Source organism: Chrysemys picta, chromosome 9 (assembly GCF_011386835.1).
Source record: "Chrysemys picta bellii isolate R12L10 chromosome 9, ASM1138683v2, whole genome shotgun sequence".
Taxonomy (NCBI): domain Eukaryota; kingdom Metazoa; phylum Chordata; order Testudines; family Emydidae; genus Chrysemys; species Chrysemys picta.
The window spans coordinates 100,797,934-100,822,632 of NC_088799.1; the positions used below are offsets into that span (position 1 = coordinate 100,797,934).

The window sequence follows — 24,699 nt, forward strand, 5'->3', positions numbered from 1 at the left end:
ATATTCTCTAGCCAGAAATATAACAGGCATCTAAGCTCTTGAAAAAACCCATTTGGGAATCACAGTCCAGGCAATAGGCTTTCACAAACCCTGGGAAATTAACTTTGATTGATTTCCTAGAATATAAAGAGACTATGTGATTTCTAGGAATATGCTTGTTTTACAAGATGAAACCTTCATGTCTTTTTTCTCATGTCCAGTTTAAGGCCCTGATCCTCCAGTCAGGTCCAGGTATTGGGCCTTCTGGGGTTCTTCAGAGGGAGCTCCCTGCCTGAGTCTCAAGGTAGGATCAGAGTCAAAATCTGGAAGTGCAAGAGGCAGTAAAACTCAGCATTCTAGAAGGGGACAATCAGGCCCGTAAAGATGAAAGGCCGCCCAATGGCACAACACACACAGAGGGTTTGCAGAATGGGAATCGAAGCTTCCACAGGCGTGTTTAAAGGTTGTTGGATTGACTGAGATTATGTATTCAGTACTTGCTGAGAGCAGTCGCGATGGAGGCCATGCTCGCACAGGGTCATCTGGAAAGTGGGCAAAAGACTAGGATGTTACGGAATCTAATATAAACAAAACAGGCCTGGAAACTGTATCACACTCTTACGCCCCTGATGGAATGCCTGAATCCCACTCTTACGCCCCTGATGGAATGCCTGAATCCCAAGGGACCTGATGGAATGCCTGAATCACACTCTTACGCCCCTGATGGAATGCCTGAATCCCAAGGGACCTACCAAGGTGGGGTTGTTAGCTTCCCTCCAACCCCCACCTTGGTAAAGCAAGATCATCCTGACTTAGTGGCTGGGAATACATCCCTGGCATATACTGTGGCATATACAGAATAATGACAGCCGTGCATTTGCTGAGCAGTTGGGACATCTGCAGGCAAAGGAAGTCAGTGTGTCTGCCCCACCTTTAGCAGATAGAAAGCCAGCAAATATGGTGCCCAAACTGTGTTGAGATTGCTGCTCTCCTTACAAGGGCTAGCAGCTGCCATGATGCTACTCAGGGGAAAGGGTGGAGTGGACTTAGGGAGACTATCATTTCCTGCAGTAACTGTAGCTCTTCAATGGAAAGTCATCACAGCATTCCGGCAATGATCAAGGTGTGGGCCAGGTGCCTGATGTCACCCGTGGCAATGCACCCGCTGACGGTGATATTTAAGAAGGAGCCGTGTGGCTGTTGTAAAAACGACTTTCCTGGATAATGTCAGTAGATGGTTTCAAGTGGGCATCTTGTTAAATGTGTTATGGGAGACCCTGAGGATTTCACAAGTCTTTCAGAAATGTGTTTTCCACTCTGGAAAGCTAGAGACAGATTTGATGAAATCCCCTCCTGATGCATTGTATTAGACATTGCCGTATCTCCCGCTAACGTTGCATTTTAATCTGGTAACCAGATGATAGCATCATAATTAGCAAAATGTGTAAATTGCCAGATTTTAAAATAAAATGATACCCAATAGTGATCAGTGAACATACAATATTTAACAGCGCATAACAAAATGAGTCCCGGCTGGCTAATTTTCCAGTTTTGAAATGAATGTATTAGTACTACAATACTCAAACTGCTGCATATACAGAATATAATTTATCAAATCCTCACAAGAAATGTAATAAACAAAATAATTACTTGGGCATGCCTTTTTGGGCAACGTTATGAAACTGTTTGTAGCAATTAAAATATTAAAACCACATGCTGTTGAAAGCAACCAGACTTCACAATTATTTATATTTAAGACTATTCAATAAAATGACAGAAGATTTTTTTTTAAATGATAAATGTGTTTTGGGATGTATCAGCTAATTCCTTTTTCTACTACATGAAATAATCTATAGCTCCACCAAGTCTAGGTCTGGTCTTTAAAGGCTGACTACATTGTCCTTTTGTGACTCAGATGCCATTCATTAGCTCTCGTTAACGCACCATTGTAAATATTCGCTCACCGAGTCGGACTGCATAGGCAAGCGGCAATTACAAGAGATCTGCTAGGCCAGTTAAATTAGGGGACATGTGACATGCGTGAATTAAAACAAAATTAGGTTTGACTATATCTCGTTTTTAATTCCCAAAATAATGTTCTTTCCTTGGACATTTTCATAACACTGGCTTTTAAAAACCATTGCCACATGTCAGGGCTCCGTCTACAAACATCCCGACTTTATTTAGTGTGGGTTTATTTAGCGTGGGTTTAGTGTGAGAACAGGCTAAGAATAGGTCACACAGAGTGGGTTTTTTTTTTTCTAAATCAGCCTTGAGTTAATTGAATTGATTTTTTAAACTATTATTGGCTAAGGAATAATCTGCCTCTGCCTGACTTTCTGGTCAATGTATTGAAACGTAGGTTTCTTGACTGTTGTACTGACAATTGATCTATCGGGGATCGATTTATCGCGCCTTGTCTCGACACGATAAATCGATCCCCGAACGCGCTCCCCATCGACTCCGGAACTCCACCAGGGCGAGAAGCGGAAGTGGAGTCAATGAGGGAGCTGCGGCCATCGATCCCGCGCCGTGAGGATGGGAGGTAAGCCGATCTAAGATACGTTGACTTCAACTACGCTATTCTTGTAGCTGAAGTTGAGTATCTTAGATCGATTCCGCCCCCCGCCCCCCCCCCCCCCCCAGTGTAGACCAGCCAGTGCTTGCAGCCGTTAAATGGTCTCTGGAATTTGAGGTATTTCCCATTTTAAGTCTACGGGATAGTACAAATGCCATGGTAACGTAATGCTATGCCGTGGTGCAGCGGACAGTCTGACACTGTTCACTAAGGGTGAAATTCACCCCTGTGCATGGGACTGGTCTGAGTCCTATGCACCACTTAAATCCTACTTAGCACACAAAATAGGATTTTAGTGGTGCGTATTCCTCATGCTGGCCCTCTGTACACATGTGAATTTAACCCTATAATACTGAGCGGTAGAAAAAACCAGGGAAGAAACCACTCCTGCTGTCATTAAAGTCGATGGCAAAACACCCATCGACTTCAGTAAGAGCAGAATCCGGCCATGGATAGTTTATTTCCTACACAGATTGGTCATGGGTTTTGGAAAGACATAAACATGTCAGATTTTACCATAAAACCCCAAAGCACTTTGAGCCTTTGTCACACCCAGAGTTTTTTACATAATGAGAACGGAGAGGTGCTTTTTAATAGGTGAAGGAAGTATCCTCTTTGGTTGCATCTACCAAGAGCGCATCTGAAGAAGTGGGTTTTTTACCCATGAAAGCTTATGCTCAAATAAATCTGTTAGTTTTTAAGGTGCACCGGCCTACTTGTTGTTTTTGTGGATACAGACTAACACGGCTACTCCCTGATACTTTCCCTCAGCATGAACTTCAGAAAGGGATGGGAGGGGACCAGAAAAGGGACATTCCTGTGTTTAAAAAAAAACTAAAGGCAAAAATGAAAAATCTCAAGTTTTTCCCCAAAATTTTCAATCTCACCTTGTCATGGGGTTAACCGCTCACTGCTGGGGTGCCTCCTTGTGGCTCATCTGTGGATTAGCCCTCAACCGGTCTGACTTCCCCCTCCTTGGGTTGTTCACCCTTTCGCGCCTCTCTCTCTCTCTCTCTGGACTCCGGCTGCTCCCCCTTTGTGACTCAGCCCTCTGGCCAGGTCACTCTAGTCCTCCCCTTCCAAGCCCACCAGCCAAACAATCTCTCTGCAATCTCAGACAGTCTTCCAATCCACTTCCCGTTCTGTGCCACTTTTCCGGTGGCTAGCAGGAGAATCCGGGCCTGCCCGCTATTCCAGGATCCAACCCAGAGACCCTATGCCTAGCAACCACAGTCTGCTCAAATGCCAGTTGTGTCGCTGTTTCTCTGGGCTCTTTCCTACCAGTCTTCCCTATCTTCTGGCTTATCCCAAAGTTACCACTGGAGCTTCCTCACCCCCTCTTGGATTCTTGCCAGAGTCTGTAGTCCAAGGCAGGGCCCCAGATCTCCTCTTTGCACCTAGCCAACTCCCCTCCTCTCTAGGGAGTGACTGCTGCCTTCCTCCTCGCAGCCTTGTCTTACCACCAACTTCCTGTCTTTATGTGTCTAGCTCAGCTCCTCCCGCAGCTGGGCTTCTTCAGCCAGTAGGCCTCATCAGTCCCTGGCTTTCCTTCAGGTGCAGCCTAGGAGGTTAACAGGCTTTGTGTGAGGTGGACGCTCCATCGCACCTCTTCTTGCTAATCACGCATTCCCTTCCACGGATCATTTGATTCAGTGAGGATTATTTGCCTGTAGCCTAGGATCAAATCGAACATTTGGATCAATGAGTTCTTAGTGGACGACAAATCAATCAATCTTATTTCTTTTTCATGGCAAAACCAATATTTTACTAAGCCGGTGTGCTCAGCGGGAATCAACAAGGGCTGGGTTTTGGGATATAATAAAACTAGCATTTGTAGGATTTCAGGCTGTAGACACTAGGGGAGAAATCCCGGCCTCATGGAAGTCACTCAGCGTTTTGCCATTGACTTCCATGGGATTGGGATTTCACCCCATGTTGTTAAGTTTGACATGTTAACATATTACTAGTTAAGCCATTTCACCTTATCATGGCCTCTAATCTATATTGCTCTGTAACTAGATAATAGCATGAGAAAAGGTGAAGAACTCCATTTTTGTGTTTTCAATTCTAATATCAGCTGTAGTGCTTAATTGCTGCTCATACGAAGAGGGTCAGGTGTGTCCTGCAGAGTGTGTGCTTGAAACAATACAGTGGAGATCATTTGAAAAAATACCTTTTAAACTGGATTAATTTTCTTTGCATCAAAACATGCAGCTGATGCACAATGGCACTGGAAAACAAACACCAGATATCCTGTAAGTGTAGCTGGACTTCATCCTGTTATGAAGGAAATAAACTTGGAATTGTTGTTAAATCACAAATCCCACCAACCATTGGATGCATAGATGTCCAATTAAGAGACTACGGTAGTTACTATGGGCCCAATTCATCATATCAAACAGCTTCTTGCTCTGAGTCTAGTCCTCATAATTTAGAAGAAAATTCTTATTGATACTGTAGAAGATAGTTCATGCGATGGATAGCCTCTCAAATGATAAATACATACTTGAAAAACCAGATCCAATAAGCAGCCATATTTGGTGCTGCCTTGAGCATGGGGGTTTCACTGTATTTTTGTCCCTAAACAGGCTGTTGCTTCGGTCCATTTTGACTTTCCAGTAGAAATGGTATCGGCTAAAGATGGCTGGGGAAAACTGTCGCAAACAAATGTTGTGGAAATGTTTTAACCGCTTTTTGTAAACATGAAAATGTAATCAAAATGATCAACATTTCAGCTAGTTCTAGAGTTGGTTAAAAATGGAGATTTGCTGAAAATTTTCCAAATTTAGATTGTGTCAAAATGTATAAGTGTTGATCATCTCTGACGACGCAATAGTTTTGTGTAGAGTGTGACTGTGTGTTCCTGCCCATGGCCCAGGGTGGGCCTGTGTGGCTGTCTGACCTGAAAGTCAATCTGATTTCTTACATTTTAAAGAAAGGGAACCGGTAACGGGAGTAATATTTTTTAAATGAACTTGATTGCATAGTAGCCAGTTATTGCAATCTGTTACTCCTGCAGTAGGGCGAGTGAGGAAAAAAGCCGGGATGTTGGCTCTCTTCTCAGAGGCTGGGCAGAATTCACCTGCAAAGTTTCTAAATCCTTGCTATTGCTGCCTCTGGGTCTTTTACTGGGACACTGCCATATTTAAGAACATAAAAATGGCCATATTGGGTCAGATCAATGGCCATCTAGCCCGGTATCCTGTCTTCCCACCGTGGCCAATGCCAGGTGCCCTAGAGGGAATGAACAGAACAGGGAATCAGCAAGTGATCCATCCCCCGTCGCCCATTCCCAGCTTCTGGCAAACAGAGGAACCACCCCGGGGAATGGGTGAGGGGAATGACAACCCAAAGCTAGGAGTGTCACACTGCAAAGCTAGCCCCCAAAGATGAGCGATAGCTTGGGTTCGGGGGGAACCCTAATTGTGCATTGAGACAGGAAGATTGATGCTAATCGCTGCTTACAACACAAAATGGGTTAGAGGAAGGAGCTGCATGTCTTCATTTTAAAATGTGGTAGGTTTTCTGGTAAATCTGAGTAGGAGAGAGTACATAATGATCTGTAACACCCCCCCCACCCCCCCACCCCCCCACACACACAGCCCAGCTGTCAGCTAGCTTCATACTTGTGGCCTTGGGGAGAAAACCAGTGAGCGCCTACTCCAAAAGAGCCTTCTGCCACACCTTCCTTTAGATCTGGCGGGTTCCAGCATTTATAGTTTCTGTTCTAGGGGCTGGTGTGACAATCCCAAACTGAAACACTAGAATAGGCCAGACCTGTTCCCTCCTCTGGAGGATTCATTCTCAAATCTTGAATGATTGAGCTGTAAATCTCATGAATGTGATGTGTCCATTCCTCTGATTTATTCTCTGTGCAGTTGGGAAAAAGAATGAGGCAAATTCATGTCTTTCCTGTCCCAGAAACATTAATATGTGTCCTTGTTTGGTACATACCCACATGTCCTTTCCAGATGCTAGCAGGGAATGTCAAAGAGATGAATCCACCTTCTGGATTCTGTCTAATAACACAGGCTGGTATTAATTTGTTGTTGTATTATTTACATTTATATGGCGCCTTTCATCCTGAATGATCTGAAAGTGGTTTACTAACAATGTATGTTTGCAGTAATCACTTCACTTTAAAGAAATCCAGCCATCGTTAGGGTTTAAACCATGCATGGTAGGGCTATGCACAGCTTAGGAGATGAAATGAAGAAGAATATGGTAAAATCAGGATTGGATGTTTTTCTAAAAGATCTGCTCTAGTTCAAATAGGAATTATTCTGGGGAAGTCCTATGGCCTGTGCTGTACAGGAGGTCAGGCTAGATGATCACAATGGTCCCGTCTGGCCATAGAATCTATGAATCTACTTTAAGCTTCCAGGAAAATGTAGGGAGGCCAGGACTCCACAACCGCACTCTTGCTAAAGGTGTTGTGGTCTCTTTAATGACCATACGTGGTCGAGAACTCAGTTTAGCATCTCATCCAAAATCCTTCTGCTCCTTAGCCTGATGCTGAATGTTGGTTCAGTACTGACTGAGAGAAAGTGTGACACCCATTAAAGAACTGACACTACTTTCTATAGCATGGAGGTTTCTCTTGTAGGTATCCTCTCTACATACTGATCAGACCTGACTGTGGTTCGTTTGTGAGACCTGATCAGATCACAGCTTGAGGTGGAATGACATCAGCCACTTAAGTTTCCAGCCAATCCATATTGTCACCAGAGAATGAATGGAAGTTTTTTCAATGTCTAGTAATGATTGACGGTATTCATGTTCTTACTGTGACACCTGCAGAAATCCCAGGTATTTATATTAAAGCAGGTGTTTTGAATCATAACTGATACACTGGCTACTCAGTAAGTCCACTAACTTTGGGCTTTAGTATTTATATATTACACATTTTCTATGTGTGCATGTGTATCACACACACACACACACACACACACACACACACACACACACACACACACACACACACACTCTATCTTTAAGGCATTGGCATATACTACCCATAAATATTTTTGCATTTTAAACTCTTCAACTTGGTTTCAACTTTTAACCAAGTGCAAAAGCTGTTCATGATACTCCAGTGCCCACGGTATTGTCATGTATGTAGCAGTAAATGGCTTTTGCAGCTGATTAAGTGTTGAGACCAAGCTAAGGAGTTTAAACTGCAAGAGCCTTATTGCCTTGAGGATTATTGTTATTGTACAATATTTAAATGACTAATTGTGTTTTTATTGGTTGGTCTTTCTGAGAACATGTATGAAAAGGTCCTGGGTGAAACACAGAGATTTCTCTGGCTGTGGGATAAAATTGCCCGGGGGATTATAGAAGATGCTCCTTAAAGTAGCCAAGAGATCTGATGATTAGCAGGAACTTTTTCATACACATTTCTTCTTGGCCAGCTCCTCTGTGTGCCCAGGAGGTTTTACTAACCTTGTGCACCGGCAGATTAATTCTCTAGGGCCGGGTACAGGGTGTTGCTCTGTAAGTGCCTTTGTTAGTGCATCAGTGGAGGGGTATAAAGTCACCAGCACTGAACAGAAACAAACGTCTGAGATGTTTCAGTTGGATGCTAAAATGATGAGAGAATCAGCTTCCTACCTGAGCGGCTTGGCTCTGCTCCCAGGCATACAGAGTGTATTTGTTGGGCCTGATTTTGAAAAGGGCCTTCTTTGTGGTCAACAAATGATTTCACCCACAACTGCCTGTGAGAGCAGATACTAGTGCCTAGGTGCCTGTCTATCTGATTTGTGGATCCATCCAGGTAGCCCGGTGCTAGCATTTGCACCTGAGACACTGCCTCTATAAAGAGACAAACTGTTTATAAAAAACAGTCCCCTAGGGTGCAAAAGAAGACTGAGTGATCCGGTCCAGTAAACAGACAAGCTTATACATCAGCCCTCTTTACACTTCAGATCGGAAAGATAAATGGATACATTTTACCCACTCACTTAATTCTAGATCTGTTTTATTTATAGATATATTTATATAATATACAATCTTTTGATCCCCTTCCTGCAATCCAGCTACTGTACTAGTTGGAGAGCTACTTTTAAAGCTAACATTGCCCTGGGAGAGTGCCACTCACATAGTCTTGGAGAAGAAGAGGCATGGCTGTTGGCCAGGGCAGGTAGGTGCGTGGAAGATAGAAGGCTTAGAATGGAAGCCCTTGTTTTGGGGAAGAGAATTGCCAGTGGAACAGAAGGGAGATTGGGTTGTGGCATTCCTAGTGGTGAGACTGGGGAGCATCAGAGAGAACAGAAGTTTAAGATCGCTGGTACAGATCTGATCGGTAAGGAGTGCATGCATCTGTTAGTAGTAGCTATTATTAGTTAACACTTTTATTGTGGTAATACCAGCAGGCCACAACCAGGCTGAGCCCCATTGTGCTGGGAGCTGTCCAAGTATATAGCAAATGACAAGTCCATGCCTTAAAGAGTTGACATGGTGAGGAAATTGCCTCCTCTCCCGCTTCGTGTTCCTGTGTCTGATTGTGTAACCTGAAAGCTTGAAGATGATGACCTGATGCAATTTAGAAACTGGTCAAAATCTAACTAGGGAAGAGAGCATCTGAAACAATGTCAATTTTGGCTTAAACAATCAACTCTGCCCTTCTTGTGCAGATGTCAAGGTCCAGGAGTTCCTCCACAAGTAGAAATTAACGTGGCTTCCTTACCCATATATCTGGATACATGGGGGTAAGACCAAGCGATGTCTTAGGCCCAATATAGCGGGTATGTGTAAAAATCAGCAGGAGTTAATCTGCCATGAGTAGCATCCGAGTCGGCAGAACTGCCCGAAGGGATCTGGGGGTCAGAGTGCATCACAAGCTAAATATGAGTCAATAGTGTAACACTTGTAAGAAAAGTAAACACCATTCTGGGATGTATTAACAGGAGTGTTGTAAGCAAGACATGAGAAGTAATTCTTCCGCTCCACTCCATGCTAATTAGTCTTCAACTGGAGTATTGTGTCCAGTTGTGGGTGCCCCGATTCAGGAAAGATGCGGACAAATGGGAGAAAGTCCCGAGAAGAGCAACAAAAATGATTAAATGTCTAGAAAAGGTGACATATGAGGAAAGATTGAAAAAATTGGGTTTGTTTAGTCTGGAGAAGACCGAGTGGGGGGGACACCTAATAACAATCTTCAAGTACGTAAAGGTTGTTACAAGGAGGAGGGAGGTAAATTGTTCTTGTTAACCTCCGAGGATAGGACAAGAAGCAATGGGCTTAAATTGCAGCAAGGGTCGCTTAAGTTGGACATTAGGAAAAACTTCCTAACTGTCAGGGTGGTTAAGCACTGGAATAAATTGCTTAGGGAGGTTGTGGAATCTCTGTCATTAGAGGTTTTTAAGAGCCGGTCAGACAAACACCTCCTGCCTTGTATGCAAGGGACTGGACTACATTACCTCTCAAGGTCCCTTTTAGTCCTACGATACTATGATTCTATAAAGTATAGTGCAGCCCATACAAAGCAGTTACGGGTTTGGCAGATGAAGAGAGTGGCCAGACTTTTAGGTTAACGTGGAGAAAGGAAAGAAGAGGGTGTCTCATAGGAGCTGACAGGATCCTGGAAGGAAAGGCTCCAGCATGGTTCTGATAAGCTGCTTGCATTAGTAGCTCATTTGAAGAGGAAAAACGCACGTAGGGCCTGATCCAAAGCCCATTAAAATCAGTGGTCGGTCTTTCCATTGACTTCTGCGGGCTGTGACTCCGGGTCAGGATCCAGGTAAGGAGGAGGGGAGACACACATAAATAAGGCAGACACGAGATGGAACCAAGTGCCAAATGGAGCATTACAATCAAATACTGTAGGAGAAATAAATGAGAGCGAGCGAGAGCGAGAGCATTGAACTGTTCATAGGGAGAGAGGTTACTGCTGCAGCTAACGACTTGGATTAGAGCTGAGGTCCAGATGATGAGTCATGAATAGATTTTTACTTCCTGGTTTTGTAGCAGGCCTGGACGGGCCATATGGCCTCTTTCCTTACCCTTAATGTTCTCCTCTTCCTTCCTATCTTAACCCCAAAACAAACCATAAATAGACTTTATTCACAGACGTGGGAAGAGAGATGGCAGGGGACTGGTGATTCAGAATAATGGCCAAAAGAAAGCGAATGAGCTGGTCGTAAATCCCAGGTAATCTATTTTTCTCATGTGCCCCATGATGTATCACTGTGTGTATGTGCTGGGAAGTAACACCTTCCCTATCTGAGTGCAAGGGCAGCTAGGATTAAATCATCCTGTTTGTAAAGGTGCCAGTAAAAGTTAACTAATCATTGCTTGCTCGGAGAGCAGTCATCCTGTCCAGTCCCCTCCATCACTCGCCGGTGAGAGACACTGGATTTCACCGAGGAGGAATTGGGAATGGCTTGTCAGCTCCTCCGCCTGCTGAGATCGATTTAAACAACCAATATGGGCTGATTTTAATTAGCAGGTGGGTAGGGATCTGTATCCATTTTCCTTGACCCAGGGGGGATGTTGTCAGTTTCAAGAGCTCAGCTCAAATTAAGCCAAGGACTCGTAGAAATAATGTGTCCATTTGGCCAGTAAATCACCACCATTATTGGCATCTTCATGCTATCAGGAGAAGGCCAGAAAAATCAATTTACCAGCAGTCGGGGGTTACCCTGCCCCACGGCTTGGGGAGATGACAAAGAACTAGAACCATTACAACACTAGCACCTCACCCTAGCACGCCTATCCTGCTGTGCTAGCAGCAGAGAGCAGAGCCCACGCCGGTTTGTGTGGGGTATGGAATTGGACCAATGACCTTGTCTCAAATAAAGGGAGTTTGAGAGACAGGCACTAGATAAACAGGGGTGAGCTTGCATTGGAAGAAAGGTTGAAAAAGAATGGGACTGTTTAGAAGGGAGACAGCTGGGAGAGGGTGAAATAACGCATGGTATAAAAAGGCTAAATTGGGCACTTCTGTTTACTCTGTTTCATAATAGAAGAACAATGGGTCAGTCAAAGAAACTGAAAGACAAATTTAAAACTGACATGAGAAAATACTTGTTTTTACAGAATACATTTAATATGGAGCTATACCTATCTCATAGAGCTGGAAGGGACCTTGAAAGGTCATCCAGTCCAGTCCAGTCCTCTACCTTCCCAGCAGGACCAAGTACTGTCCCTGACAATTTCCCCCCTCCCCCATCCCTATCCCTCCCCTCTAAACACATCATTACCCCATGCAACTCATTGCCACTGGATAGCACTGAGTCAGTAAGATTTCAGAAGGGATTCTCTATCAATACATGTAATGGGAACAGCCACTGTTCTATGGGCTATAAACCTTTGTGCTTCAGGGTATGAGCCAACCTCTAATTGAAGGTGTTAAAAAGAAACTCTGTGTATGGGCAGGTTATTCTGTAATAGTCCAATGTGAGGTTTCTTGTACCTTATTCTGAAATATCTGGTATGAGACCAGGTACTGGCTGAAATATGTCACTGCTTTGAGCCAGCCTGCCAAGGATCACGTTCCTACTCCAAGGAACACAAGTGGATGGCAGAGATGCTACAGGTTGTGATTCACCGAGAGTCTGTTTTTCATCTGAGAATGCAAACATTAAAAAAGGGTGTTCTGTTAACCTGGGAAATAGTATACAGAGACTCACTGCGAAGCATTCATCAAAGAACAAACTGGTATTATGGAAGAGACCACCAAACCGTGAATGAAAACTTCTGCTGGTTCATTAGTGAAGGCCTCGTTAGCCAATGTTTTTCTTTTGGGGTGAGGGCAGCTAAAATTACTTCTTAAAATTAATTTTGTCTAAGGAACACAACATACACCTCTACCTCGATATAACTCTGTCCTCGGGAGCCAAAAAATCTTACCGCGTTATAGGTGAAACCGCGTTATATCGAACTTGCTTTGATCCGCCGGAGCGCGCAGCCCCGCCCCTCCGAAGCACTGCTTTACCGCGTTATATCCGAATTCGTATTTTATTGGGGTAGAGGTGTAAATACTAAACTGCTACTGGGCAGAGTATAATGCTTTGTGGAGGGTGTTTATAGGGGAATCTTGTTATTGTGACTGGAGTCTATTGAAATGTGAAATTCCTTCAGGGAAGAATTTCCATTTGTGTGATAGGCCATTTCATGATACCATTTGGGCATGCAGGGAGATAAACCTTGAATTTTGAGAAATAAGTGGAAAGTGAAGCAGTGATCTCTAGCTTAGCAGAAAGATGCTTTTCTTTAGCTGTCTGTATGTAATTCAAACCTGGAGATTGCTAGCAGATTTCTGTACAGTGGGCTAAAGGCGGGTGTCGTGGGTAACAGCCAAGTATTTCCTTTTAGAGCAGGTGAAAAAACAGCTGACATTCCTGGTTGTTTTCCTAAGTGCTGAAAATGACTTTTCCAGACCCAGTGTCTGTATCCATTTTATTAACATTTGATTAGCAATTACTCCTTACTGTGCTGAGTTTGAAATAGGAGTACAATTAGGAACAGGTTTCTTCTCTGCCTCTTATATACTGCCAAGGTGTAGCAAAGTCAAACTTCCAAAAGTCAACCACAATTCAGACCTCTCCCAACAAAAATGAGCTCCTTGTTGTTTTCTTTATAATGACCCACCCCCTGCTTTTTTGTTTAGCGCATGCTGCCAATGGACGTTGAGTTTAACAGATAATTTGCTGCCAGCGGGACTGAGCAACGTCTCTGGTTTAATAAGTCCTGCTGCATTACATACATTGCACCGCATCAGCACAAAACGCCATCGATGGGGCCCCGCATGGGTGCAGAATTCTTCCCATGTGCAGTCACTTGCAGGATTGGGGCCTCCATCTGCAGGGTGGATGATCTGAGTGGAGCCAGTGAACGGGAAAGGAATGGAGTGAAGGGTATCCCCACTCCTCCGGCTGGAGCTGGTGGACTATATAATGCTAACTGGTACTTGTGAATAAAAGAACTAAATTTGGTTCTTGTTATTTCTAGGACTGGTAGGTCTGGGGGTGTGTGTGGAAGGATTGGTTCTTTTTGTTACATGCTTGTATATGATCAGGCCACAATGCTCAAAACACATGAGTTTAAAAAACAACTGCCCCTGTTGAAATGGGTCACTTCTCTGCAGTCTTGTGATCAGATAATGATCTCTGTAAGCAGACCAGCCACAGCTGTGTTTCATATATACTCCTGGCTGATAGACTGAGCCTGTAAAAGGGGAAAGCATCACATTAAAATCTGCAGCTTTCCCATGATTCAGCCATGATTTAAATACCCCCATAAATTGTTCAATCTCACAGGTTTAAAGGTCAGGATTCCACTCATGATATATATTTTTTTAATTTTGGGGGGATCAAAGTAGTATTTTCAGAAGCTGGGTATTTAAGAGAAAAACCCCTGACTTAGTGAGCGTTTCAGGAGTGTTTTCCAAATTTCATCCATTTGCATTGTGTCTCTAGGAGTGAGTGAGTGTAGGCTTGTTTGTGATAGGTGCAAAAGGAATCGTAGTTTCATCATTTTAAGGTACCCTTGAGTCGCCTAGAAGAAGCCACCCAAAATGAATGGATGCTATTGACCATTTGGGTGCTTACATCTCCTGAACCCCACTGCTGTGACTTATCCCTAGTATGCCCTTCCTTGAGACACAGGGACAGCACAGTGAAGCAGAAGGGAGAGTCCAAAACGAGGACAGTTTCTGCAATTGTGTAGATTTGATTATTAAATTTCCATGATAATTCTGAATATTATTTTAGCTGCGAGATCAATCTCAGTCTTTTCCAGTGTGCGTTTGATCATATTCCAAAGGCTTACTACAAATATGGTAAGAATTTCAGCAAAACTCTTGGAACATTTTTATTAAATTCTTTCAGTCATGCAAACTAAATTAAAGGACAGATATGTTCACCAGAAGACTTACAAATATGAATTCAAACTTCCCTCGGCTCCTTAGGGAATTTTTCGTTTGACAGAAATCATCTGTATTCACCCTAATAAACAATTCATTTCACTGCTGAGTTTGTTTTATATTTTATTTTTTAAAATTATGTTGCAATGAATGTTTTTGGCTTAAAAGGGCAGGGTAGTTCTGGCTCAATTTTGATATGTCATCTGGGTTTGTAGGCATGATTTCAGTGTTTGTTATTGTAAACTGAAGTGGGTGGTGTGCAGTGCTGTGAATCTCGAGTCTAAGATAAGAATGCCAAATTAGGCTACAGTTTAAGGAGTGAAATGCAGATTTCTGTTGAAGGGCTATAAAGATATTAAAAATGTGTCGGAACTGTTACTGTGCTTATATTTAGAAGAGAAAACAGCAAGGGCAGGATGTCTTGGGTGGGTGGTAAGGTGGAAGGTTCTGTATAACGCACTCATTAAGAAGGATGAGCAATAGAACTTTTCACCAGTAGCCAGTTCAAATCCAGCTGGGTTATTACTCCGGTTGTGTATTTGCCCCTTCTGTTTTTGTCTGTAAACCTGGTCACTATGCAGTTATGAATTATCTGTCGATTAAGCCGGTATATAATGTACACCAAACGGGAATGCCGTAGACCAACAGTTCTCAAACTGTCGCGACCCTGTTTTAATGGGGTCACTGAGGCTGGGGTTACACTTGCTGGGGCCTGGGACTGAAGCCGGAGTCCCTCTGCCCGGGGCTGAATCCCAAGCCCCTCCACCCAGGGCGGCAGGGCTCAGGTTACATCAGGTTACAGGCCCCCTACCTGGGACTGAAGACCTCGAACTTCGGCTTTGCACACACACCCCCCCCATCCAGAGCGGTGGGGCTTGGGCGGGCTCAGTTTTTGGTCCCCCCTCCTGGGGTCGTGCAGTAATTTTTGTTGTCAGAAGGGGGTTGCGATGCAATGAAGTTTGAGAACTGCTGCCTCAGGCAGCCTTATCTGCAGTAAGTTACCACAAAACAAGCCATATTCTGAACAGTGCCATAAACAGGGTTGTTTATACACCTCTACCCCGATAGAACGCTGTCCTCAGGAGCCAAAAAATCTTACCGCGGTATAGGGGAAACCGCGTTATACGAACTTGCTTTGATCCGCCGGAGTGCGCAGCCCTGCCCCCCTCGGAGCACTGCTTTACCGCGTTATGTCCGAATTCGTGTTATATCGGGTCACGTTATATGGGGGTAGAGGTGTATTTAAATCTTCTCTTTGGGATGGTATCTGAATTGAGGTGGGCCAACATTCTCAGCCACGTCGACCTTAGAGGTTCAAACTTTAAAGCTACTGGATAATAATCTTCATGTGTGTCCTGTCCCCTCCTCGGAAAGATACAAATGGGACATGTTCTCAGCTGATGCAAACTGGCATTGGTCCTTTGAATGTAATGGAGCTGTGATGATTTTCACCAGCTGGGGATGTTTATCTTTTGTCAGTTACTGTGTGTGTGTGTGTGTGTGTGTGTGTGTGTGTGTGTGTGTGTGTGTGTGTGTGTGTGTGTGTGTGTGAATATAGTATGCTTATAAAATTTGTTGATGACAGCAAACTCCGAGGGTGGCACGCACTTTGGAGGACAGGATTAGCATTCACAATGACCTTGACAAATTGGAGAATTGGTCTGAAATCGACACAATGAAATTCAATGAAGAGATGTGCAAAGTACGACACATAGGGAGGAAAAATCAAATGCATAACTACAAAATGGAGACGAATTGGCGAGGCAGTAGTAGTGCTGAAGTGGATCACAAATTAAATAGGTGTCAACAGTGCGATGTAGCTGCAAAAAAGGCGAATACAGTATCATTCTGGGGTGTATTAACAGGAGTGTTGTATTAGGATGCAGGAGGTAATTGTCCCACGCTGCTCGGCACGCATGAGGCCTCAGCTGGAGTGTCCAGTTCTGGATGCCACACTTGAGGAAAGATGTGGACAAATTGGAGAGAGTCTAGACGAGAGCAACAAAAATGATAAAAGGTTTAGAAAACCTGACCTATGAGGGCATGCTTAATCTTGAGAAAAGAAGGCTAAAGGGGATCTGAGAACAGCCTTCAAATATATTAAGGGCTGTTCTAAAGGGGTCAGGAATCAGTTGTTCTCTATTCCCACTGAAGATGGGACAAGAAGTAATGGGCTTAATCTGCAGCAAGGGAGATTTAGGTTCGATGGTAGGAAAAACTTTCTGACTCTAAGGCCTGGTCTACACTGCGGGGGGGGGAATCTAAGATACGTCGACTTCAGCTACGCTATTCTCGTAGCTGAAGTTGCGTATCTTAGATCGACTTAGAATCACTTACTTTGCGTCCTCGCGGCGCAGGATCGACGGCCGCTGCTCCCCCGTCGACTTTGCTTCTGCCTCTCGCCGAGCTGGAGTTCAGCAGTCGACGGGAGAGCGATTGGGGATCGATTTATCGCGTCTACACTACACGCGATAAATCGATCCCCGATAGATCGATCACTACCTGCCAATCCGGCAGGTAGTGTAGACGTACCCTAAGGAATCCCCATCACTGGAGGTTTTTAAGAACAGGTTGAACAAACACCTGTCAGGGCTGGTCTAGGTTTACTTGGTCCTGCTTCAGCGCCGAGCGCTGGACATGACTTTTAGATGTCCCTTTGAGCCCTATATTTCTATGATTCTATGATATTATATATATTCAGTGCTTAAATACCAAAGGGATAAGTGCCTTACAAATACCTCACACACACACACATGTGTGTGTATAAACACATTCCCACAACTTGTTCTATATTTTGGATTGGGTGCATTATAGAACTGTGGTGTATTTTTGTCATTATGGTTTGGCAGAGAGGTGATCGGATATGGCTGTAAACTCTTACAGCTGGATAAATTGTGCTTAAGTTGAAACTTGCTCATTGTTACATACTACTTTACTGATCATTACCCTGTATATTTTTCTGCCTCTTACCATAGACTTGAAGCCACAAGACGTGAACTAGCTTTAATGGCAGGGTAACATTTAGGTTTAGTTGCTATTTAAAGAGGAAGAAACTATGTTCAGTCCACCAAATATAACTCCACAAAGCATGTCGACTGTAGTAATTGTTACTTAATGACTTGTGGATGCTACTTTTGCAGAAGCCAAAGCACCTAACGGTATTCACATGGGAGCTGTACGTTATCAAAGGGATTTTCAGTGCTGGCCTCACACTGCTCCTAGAGAAGTCGGTTTGTGTTTCACTGACTTCAGTGTGAGCAGAGGTAGGCGAACACTGAATGCTTATGCCAGCCCCACCCATACTTCTTCAATGGCGTTTTTAGTGGAAACGTCTACCGGGGAGCATTTTTTGTTCTGTGCCTTACAGCACCTGGGAGCCCAGGGTCTGGTCTGTGACCGTGGCTCCTCTGTAATACAAGTAATAAAACTTAGCTTGGACTGAAAACAACTAAATCACGTGCTGCTTAAGGGCTTGTCTCCACAATCAGTTTGTGTCAAAGGGGTGCTAGCCTGCCGTGCGCTAAGTGTCCCCGTGGGGCCTGCTGCTGCAGGCTAAAAGTCCTGGAGTGTGCTTTGATCTACCCTGCTTGGAAACAGGAGGCGATTAAAGCACACCAGGGAGCTTTCAGTGGGTGGCAGTGAGGACCACCCGGGCCCTCGGCCTGCGGCAGGCTAGCGCAAGGTAGATTTACGTCCCAGTTTGCTGCAAAATAAGGGCTGGTCTACACTGGGAACTTCCATCAGCATAGCTACATCTCGGAGGGCTATATCTCGGAGGGCTTGCTCATGAATTATTCCCATGAAACGAAATAGAAGTTTTGCCTGAACTCGGCAGGCTCGTGCCCATGCTGTGTCCATTTGACGGCCTCAGATCAGGATCTAGCCCATCAAGCGTACAAATTAGCACTGGTTGGGTGCACTAAGATCTTTACATCCTCGTGGTTAAACTGTAATGCATCCGCTCCTTGTTCCTCTCAGGCAAGAATGGCTAAGCCGAGTTAACTGACAGCATTTAACGTGAGCCTCGCAAATGGTAACCCCAAACTTTTTCCCTAGGATAGGGCTCTGATTTCATGCACCTTGCTAGGAATCCAGGACTCTGCTCGCATTTCACATTCTTTCCCCTGTCACCCCATCACCCCTTCCAACTCCCCATTGTGCAAAGAGCAGACGGGATATACGTCCTCATTATTTGGAGCCCCGAGTGCCGAGACTTACGGCCCCTTGAATATCAGCATTCAAAGTCAGGGCTCTCTCAGCATTTCTGGCAAAGTTCCTGTTATGTTATCTCTGTAAATCCAGAGAGATTAAGCTATTAGTTTCCTGCAGACTTCCTCCTCCCCCCGCAAAAGACAGCTATTTAGGAAGTCCTCCATAATTTAATATTTGAAAACACACACTTGAGATCATCTCATCTTTACATTCCTTCCCTAGGACAGCTTATTAACACTGAACGTCTCCAAGGGCTTAATTCTCTGCCTTAAAGTTTCCCAGACGTTTACCGTTTCAAGTCAGTAATGAAAGAAACGTCTCTGGTGTTCTCCTCCAGGCTCTGGTATTTTATAACTCCAGTCTAAAGGAGTGCCCGTGGAGAACGTTTTGCCTGGGAGTGGGCGTGGCAAACTCTGGTCTAGGCCCTGACTCTGCAAGCTGTTCCGTTTGAGCAGAGCTGAGTGGTTGCATAGGTGTCTGGAGCAGCTGCAGGATTGGTACCTCGCTTCGTCCTCGCAGCATTGTGTGTCGCAAATGAAAGACACCCCCCTCCCCATAGTATCCTGTTTTGAGAGTAAGGGCCCATTAGTGACTGCGTCATGGGCCTGATCCTGCCGTCCTTCCGCGGGGACAGACTTGTGGCTCCCGTGCATGGCATGAGGGAACAAGCTCTGTTCACAGGTTCTCTGGGGAGGTCAGGAAGGATGGAGTCGTCCTCCCTGCCCCAGAATGGAGCCCCAGCAGTGTAGCTCTGTGCCTTCAGTAGGATTTGCTGGCCTGTGCTCCCTCTCCATGGAGTGTAGTTGATCGAAATTGTCTTGGACCACAGGCCTTACTCAACTAAGCCTCCAGCCATGCTGCACCGGGGGAAATCTGCTTCAGGGGGCGCAAAGATTCCCCTGGTGCAGCCTCTCTGACCCAGGCTCTCAGACTTGGTGCCGCGGGTTTTTAACCCAATAGTGTAGTGGTCCATGGCCGTTCCTCTCCATCAGTCTTGGGCAGAGGCCACGCCCCCTCACTGTGTTGTGCCTATGGATGCAATGCTCAACACCGGAATTAGCAGTCTAGGGATTCTGGCCCTCTGGGCAGGACAGAGCAATAGGCGGTGTAAAGGCTCTGATCCTCAGAGGTTGATAGAACAACATGCAGTCTCAGGGCCCTGAGGTGGGGAGGCTGCCACCCCCGGGATGGGGCTGGCAGCAGGGGGTAAGAGGACCTGGGTGCACCCTAGTCCACAGCGTCCCACCCCAGGGCCCTAACAATGGGGATCCCACTGAAGCACGCTGACCTATACTCTGGTAACACAACCAGAATAATTCTAGTATCCCTGAGCTACTTCCTGTGACCTCATGTGAGTGTGTCTCCAGCTCCCTGGGGTACACTGCCATTGTCAGTCCCAGTAGCTCCTCCGGATACTGGTCGGTTGGCAGTCCTGGCACCTCCTTTGGGTCCTCGGCACAGCAGAGCTCCGTCTTGGGTTGAGGGCTTGTCCCGCTCCTCTGCTTTTGGCAAGGGCGTGGCTTGTCTGACTCCGCCCACCAAGGGGTGGAGCTAGATTTCTCCTCTCAGTCTTGGAGGGAGGCCATGCCCCCCCACTACACATACACATAGACTTTAAGGCCATAAGGGACCATCATGATCATCTGGTCTGACCTGCTGCACATTGCAGACCCCAGAACCTCAGCCACCAACTCCTGATAATAAATATACTAATTCTGCTCTTGCAAAGTGAGGTTATTTCACCTACCTCCGAGAATGGACTGTACACAACAAATTAACATGCCACTCTGAATACTCTAGGCCAGTAATATACCTACGAGACCAATATTAGGAGCTATTATGTGGTTTACTTTTTAACATGATTTCTCCTAAATTGTTTCCATAATTACTTTTGACTTGGTTTGGAGGGGAAAATTTATTAATCAAAATAAAGGTGTAAGGGCCTTAAATGAGCAAATATACTCTCATGTGAAATCTTCCCTCTGCTATGCCCATAGCCACAACTGCTATTATTTTAGTGGTCGTGCAGTTTTCCGGGGAAAGAGTTCAAACGTCTGAAAAATAGGTTCTTCGGGAACGCCCATAGAGGGCCCAAGCCACAGTCTGTTAAAGTGAATGGAAACGCCCCCTCTCTCCCCCCTCCTCTGGACTTCAGTGTGTTTTGGATCAGGCTTCAAGTATGTGACAAGATGATCTGTAGGTGCTGTTGAAAGGATACATGAAGTCATACCATTCCGACCACTCAGTCTTCTCCGTTTTCCACAGTAATTTATGAATTCACTTTGAATTCTTTTTGTAGAAGTCTTTTGAAAGCCGTATAAATTAAAAAGGAAAAAAGTGGAAGGGAAGGAGAGTTTGTTGTGAAAGAAAAGCAATGGTGTGAAACCAAGGAGCAGATGGAAGTATATCTACTGTGGGAGTTCTCTTTGGTGTTACCATATGGGAGTGTACCCAGATAGCTGGTACTTTAATAGAGAGCACGCAGACATTGGCTGTGACAGGTGATCATCTTTCTATAAATGCAAAGAGGTTTATGAACTTCACAGGGTTCCATCTGTAGGTGCTTTTCGTATTAGGCATTCAGAATGCAGTCTCAACGCCCCCAGCAAACGGCCTATTTAATTGTTCAAAAATGTCCACCTTAATTTTTTGTTTCAACTCCTACATATCTAAAATATTTCACAGCTATTTTCCATACATCATATTTATAAATATGTGAAGCAAACATTTTTTATATTGGTAGTTATTAAATGTGTGCAACATGTAAATATGGGTGGCATGAAATGCAAAAATGAAATGGATTTGAGTCCGAACCATTTGCTTTTCATTAGGTTATGCAACTCTAATAGAAACAGTAACATATGTGTTTACATTGCTGTGGACATGTGAAGCCAGACGCTGAAAACATTCCTCTAAGGTTGTATAAACTCCAGCAACTAAATATTTTGGGAGCTGTTTTCTAACGCCAGCTTAATAGTTTAAAAGTATAACCCGGATTCCAGATATTAAAAATGCCTTGAGAGGTATGCACATCACTGCAACAGATGAAACTAACTAAACCTCTAAAGTATGCAATAAGCTTCTATTTTGCAATATCTTCTCTGTTACTTTTTTTTTTTTAATGTCAGGAGATTAAATTCAAGCTTTTAGCTATGTAGTGGTACAGATGGAATTTTTCTGCATATATGAACGGGCTGACTCAAACTTTTCAAAACAAATCTGTTTATGATGGAATAGTTTGGTTATTTTAGAAACAGTAAATGGGAAAGATCAGCAGGAGGAAACCAATAACCCAAAATGTGCCCGTTTCCTTCCACCCTGACTAACGGGACAGGATCAAGAATTTCCAAGCATGTGTTTGATAGTAATCTTAGTCTTACATTCATTAGAGACATTTGATTTTACTCAGTGTTTTTAGCTGTGGAACATATCCTGATTAGCTAAGGCCGGAGCTTAATTTGCACCAGGGCTTGTCGGGAACAAGCCCCAGCACCTCTGGGCTTGGCAGTTCAGTCCCAGCTCCTCTGCGTTTGCTACATCAGTTATGAATCTAAAAAAATTGCTTGAGCCCCGGCACTTCTTTCATTACAAATTAAGCACTGGTTAAGGCTTTACACAAAGATATCTAGGCAATTTTACTGCTTGAAGAGACTTTCAGTTACTTTGGATGAATTAAAAGTTCTTTTGCTGCATTATTTCTACCATATATGTCAGGTTCTGTCTTGGCCAGTCACTTTTACAAAACATGCTCTCTTGATGGGATTTAGCACAAGGCTGCGTGCCTCTGAAAATCTCACCCTTACGTGCTAGGATCTGCCATTTAACCAGGCTAGAGTCATTGCGGTTTTCTAGTATCCCAGGATAGCCAAAACCCTCTCTCTGGACAAGTGAAATTATACAGTGCCAAAAGTTTCTCACTGGCCCTTAACAATCCTGGGTGCATTGAGTGACCAGAACAGCCAGCCTAAAGCTCCAGCCCCCTTTTCCTTGCAACCTCTACCAAATAGCCAAAGAGCTGGCTGATTTGCCCATCCAGCCTGCCGGTTTGCTGCATTCCTTCTCTGGCTCATGTCACCCGTACTGCACGTCGGGAGCAGTGCACACCACTAACTTTGCATGGCTCTGATATAAGAGCCTGACCCTAGGGCAGAGGTGGGCAAACTACAGCCTGCGGGACCCTCCTGCCCAGCCCCTGAGCTCCTGCCCGGGAGGCTCGCCCCCAGCCCCTCCCCCGCAGCCTCAGCTCGCCCCACCGCTGGCGTGATGCTCTGGGTGGCAGGGCTGTGAGCTCCTGGGGCAGCGCAGCTGCAGAGCCCGGCCTGACCCGGTGCTCTGTGCTGCGCAGCTGTAGCGCCGCCAGCCACTGGTGCGCCAGGCAGCACGGTAAGGGGGCAGGGAGCAGGGGGGTTGGATAGAGGGCAGGGGTGTTTGGGGTGGTGGTCAGGGGGCGGGGGTGTGGATTGGGGTCAGGGCAGTCAGAGGGCAGGGAACAGGGGAGTTGAATGGGGGCAGGGATCCCCGAGGCAGTCAGGAAGGAAGAGGGGGGGTTGGATGGGGCGGAAGGGGGGCAGTCAGGGAAAAGGGGTGGTTGGATGGGGCAGGGGCCTGATGGGGGAGTGGGGGGCAGTCAGGGGCGGGGGTTCTGGGGGCGGTCAGGGGACAGGGAGCGGGGTGGGGGTGGATGGGGCAGGGGTCCGGGGGGGGGGGGCCATCAGGGGGTGAGAAATGGGGGGGCCGGATAGGATGGGGGGGCCGGGCCACGCCCCCTTCCCCTAACTGGCCCTCCATACAATTTCCAAAACCCAATGCGGCCCTCAGGCCAAAAAGTTTGCCCGCCCCTGATCTAGGGTGATAGGACTTTTGTTGCTGACCTCTTTGAATACGAGATTTGGTTCTAAAGTAGGACGGCTGCCTTTTATTGGACAGTTGAATTCTGACATCCAGGTTATCCTTAAAACAGTTCTCCCTAGCTATAATAGTATTGTTGTTGGGCCTGATTTTCTGAAAGGCTGATCCCCTGGACTTTGACTGGAGTTCTCGGCACTTCTGCAAATCTGGGTTATTATTTTTGCTTGTTTATATAACATATGGGGGGCACCATGTGTCTCCAGCCTGGTGACGCACAAGGATAAAAATCCTGCAAGATCTCTCCTTTCTTTTCATACTTGTTACTTCCGAGTCGGGCAGTTCTCTCTCCAACCAGCATTTTCTTAGAGATCTTTATTAGGCTGAGAAGACAGAGAGTCCAATCTCTCAGGCCTTTGCATGCACCACACCCATCGACGGCTTCAAGTGTTAACTTAGGGTTCCAAGCCACTAGCTCTGCTCCCACTGACGTCAATGGGAGTCTGGCTGATTTTGGTTGGAGTTGGACCAGTACTGAGTGCTTTTCTGCAAATCCCACTCTCAGGGCTGCATCCTGAGCCCCTCTCTGACCAAGCAAAGGGGCCATCTGTAGCTGGGTTAGAAAGCCTGTTTGGGAATTCTCCTTGTGGCACGTAGCCAGGCTTAGGCCAGTTCCTCTGTGTAGGGGGCATGTTGGGGGCAACCTCAGGGCAAAATTCTTCAATGCAACTTTTTTTGCCAGTTGTCTCCTCTCAATTGTGTACAGGAACATCCCTGAGCTCTTTAACAAGCTGACACTTGGGCTTGATGAGTAATTAACTTTCCCTCCTGCCTGGCCCATTCCTCCGGCATGCATGTCTCAAGCCAAGGGCATGGAAGGGGTTGAGGTTGTTAAAGTACGATTTCTGCTGTTAAGAATGAATCAACACCTGGATGGGGGAAGCCCTGCGAAGCGGGACAGTGGTGAAGGGGGCTTTCCCATGGTTCTGTGCCACCTTGTGTCTTTCAGCTGTTGAAAGGAATGTCAATATCCCGGCGAAAAGCTCCAGACAAAACCACGGATGAGGATGAGTCAGAAAGCGGAGACTGTGATGATGAAGACGACTGCAGCGGCGGCTCCGGAAATGGGGAACTAAGGGTTAAGAATCAGCTCCGGTTCTTAGCAGGTGACGAGAATAATGACTTGAGTTTTCGTTCCCGCTCTGAACGTTACCTAGTA

General features: G+C 45.4%; 1 protein-coding gene across 4 annotated transcripts in view; it reads left to right on the forward strand.

Annotated features, from left to right (window-relative positions):
• The window catches only part of GPC3 (glypican 3), a 267,941-nt gene that overhangs the window by 193,998 nt on the left and 49,244 nt on the right, over positions 1-24,699 (forward strand). For all 4 annotated transcript variants that reach the window (XR_010590450.1, XM_008179013.4, XM_042851179.2 and 1 more), the window contains exon 7: positions 24,490-24,646. Coding sequence is in view for 3 of the 4 variants with exons in the window: in XM_008179013.4 (XP_008177235.2) it covers positions 24,490-24,646 (157 nt within the window). In the remaining variant the exon portion in view is untranslated. The remainder of the gene's footprint in view (positions 1-24,489; positions 24,647-24,699) is intronic.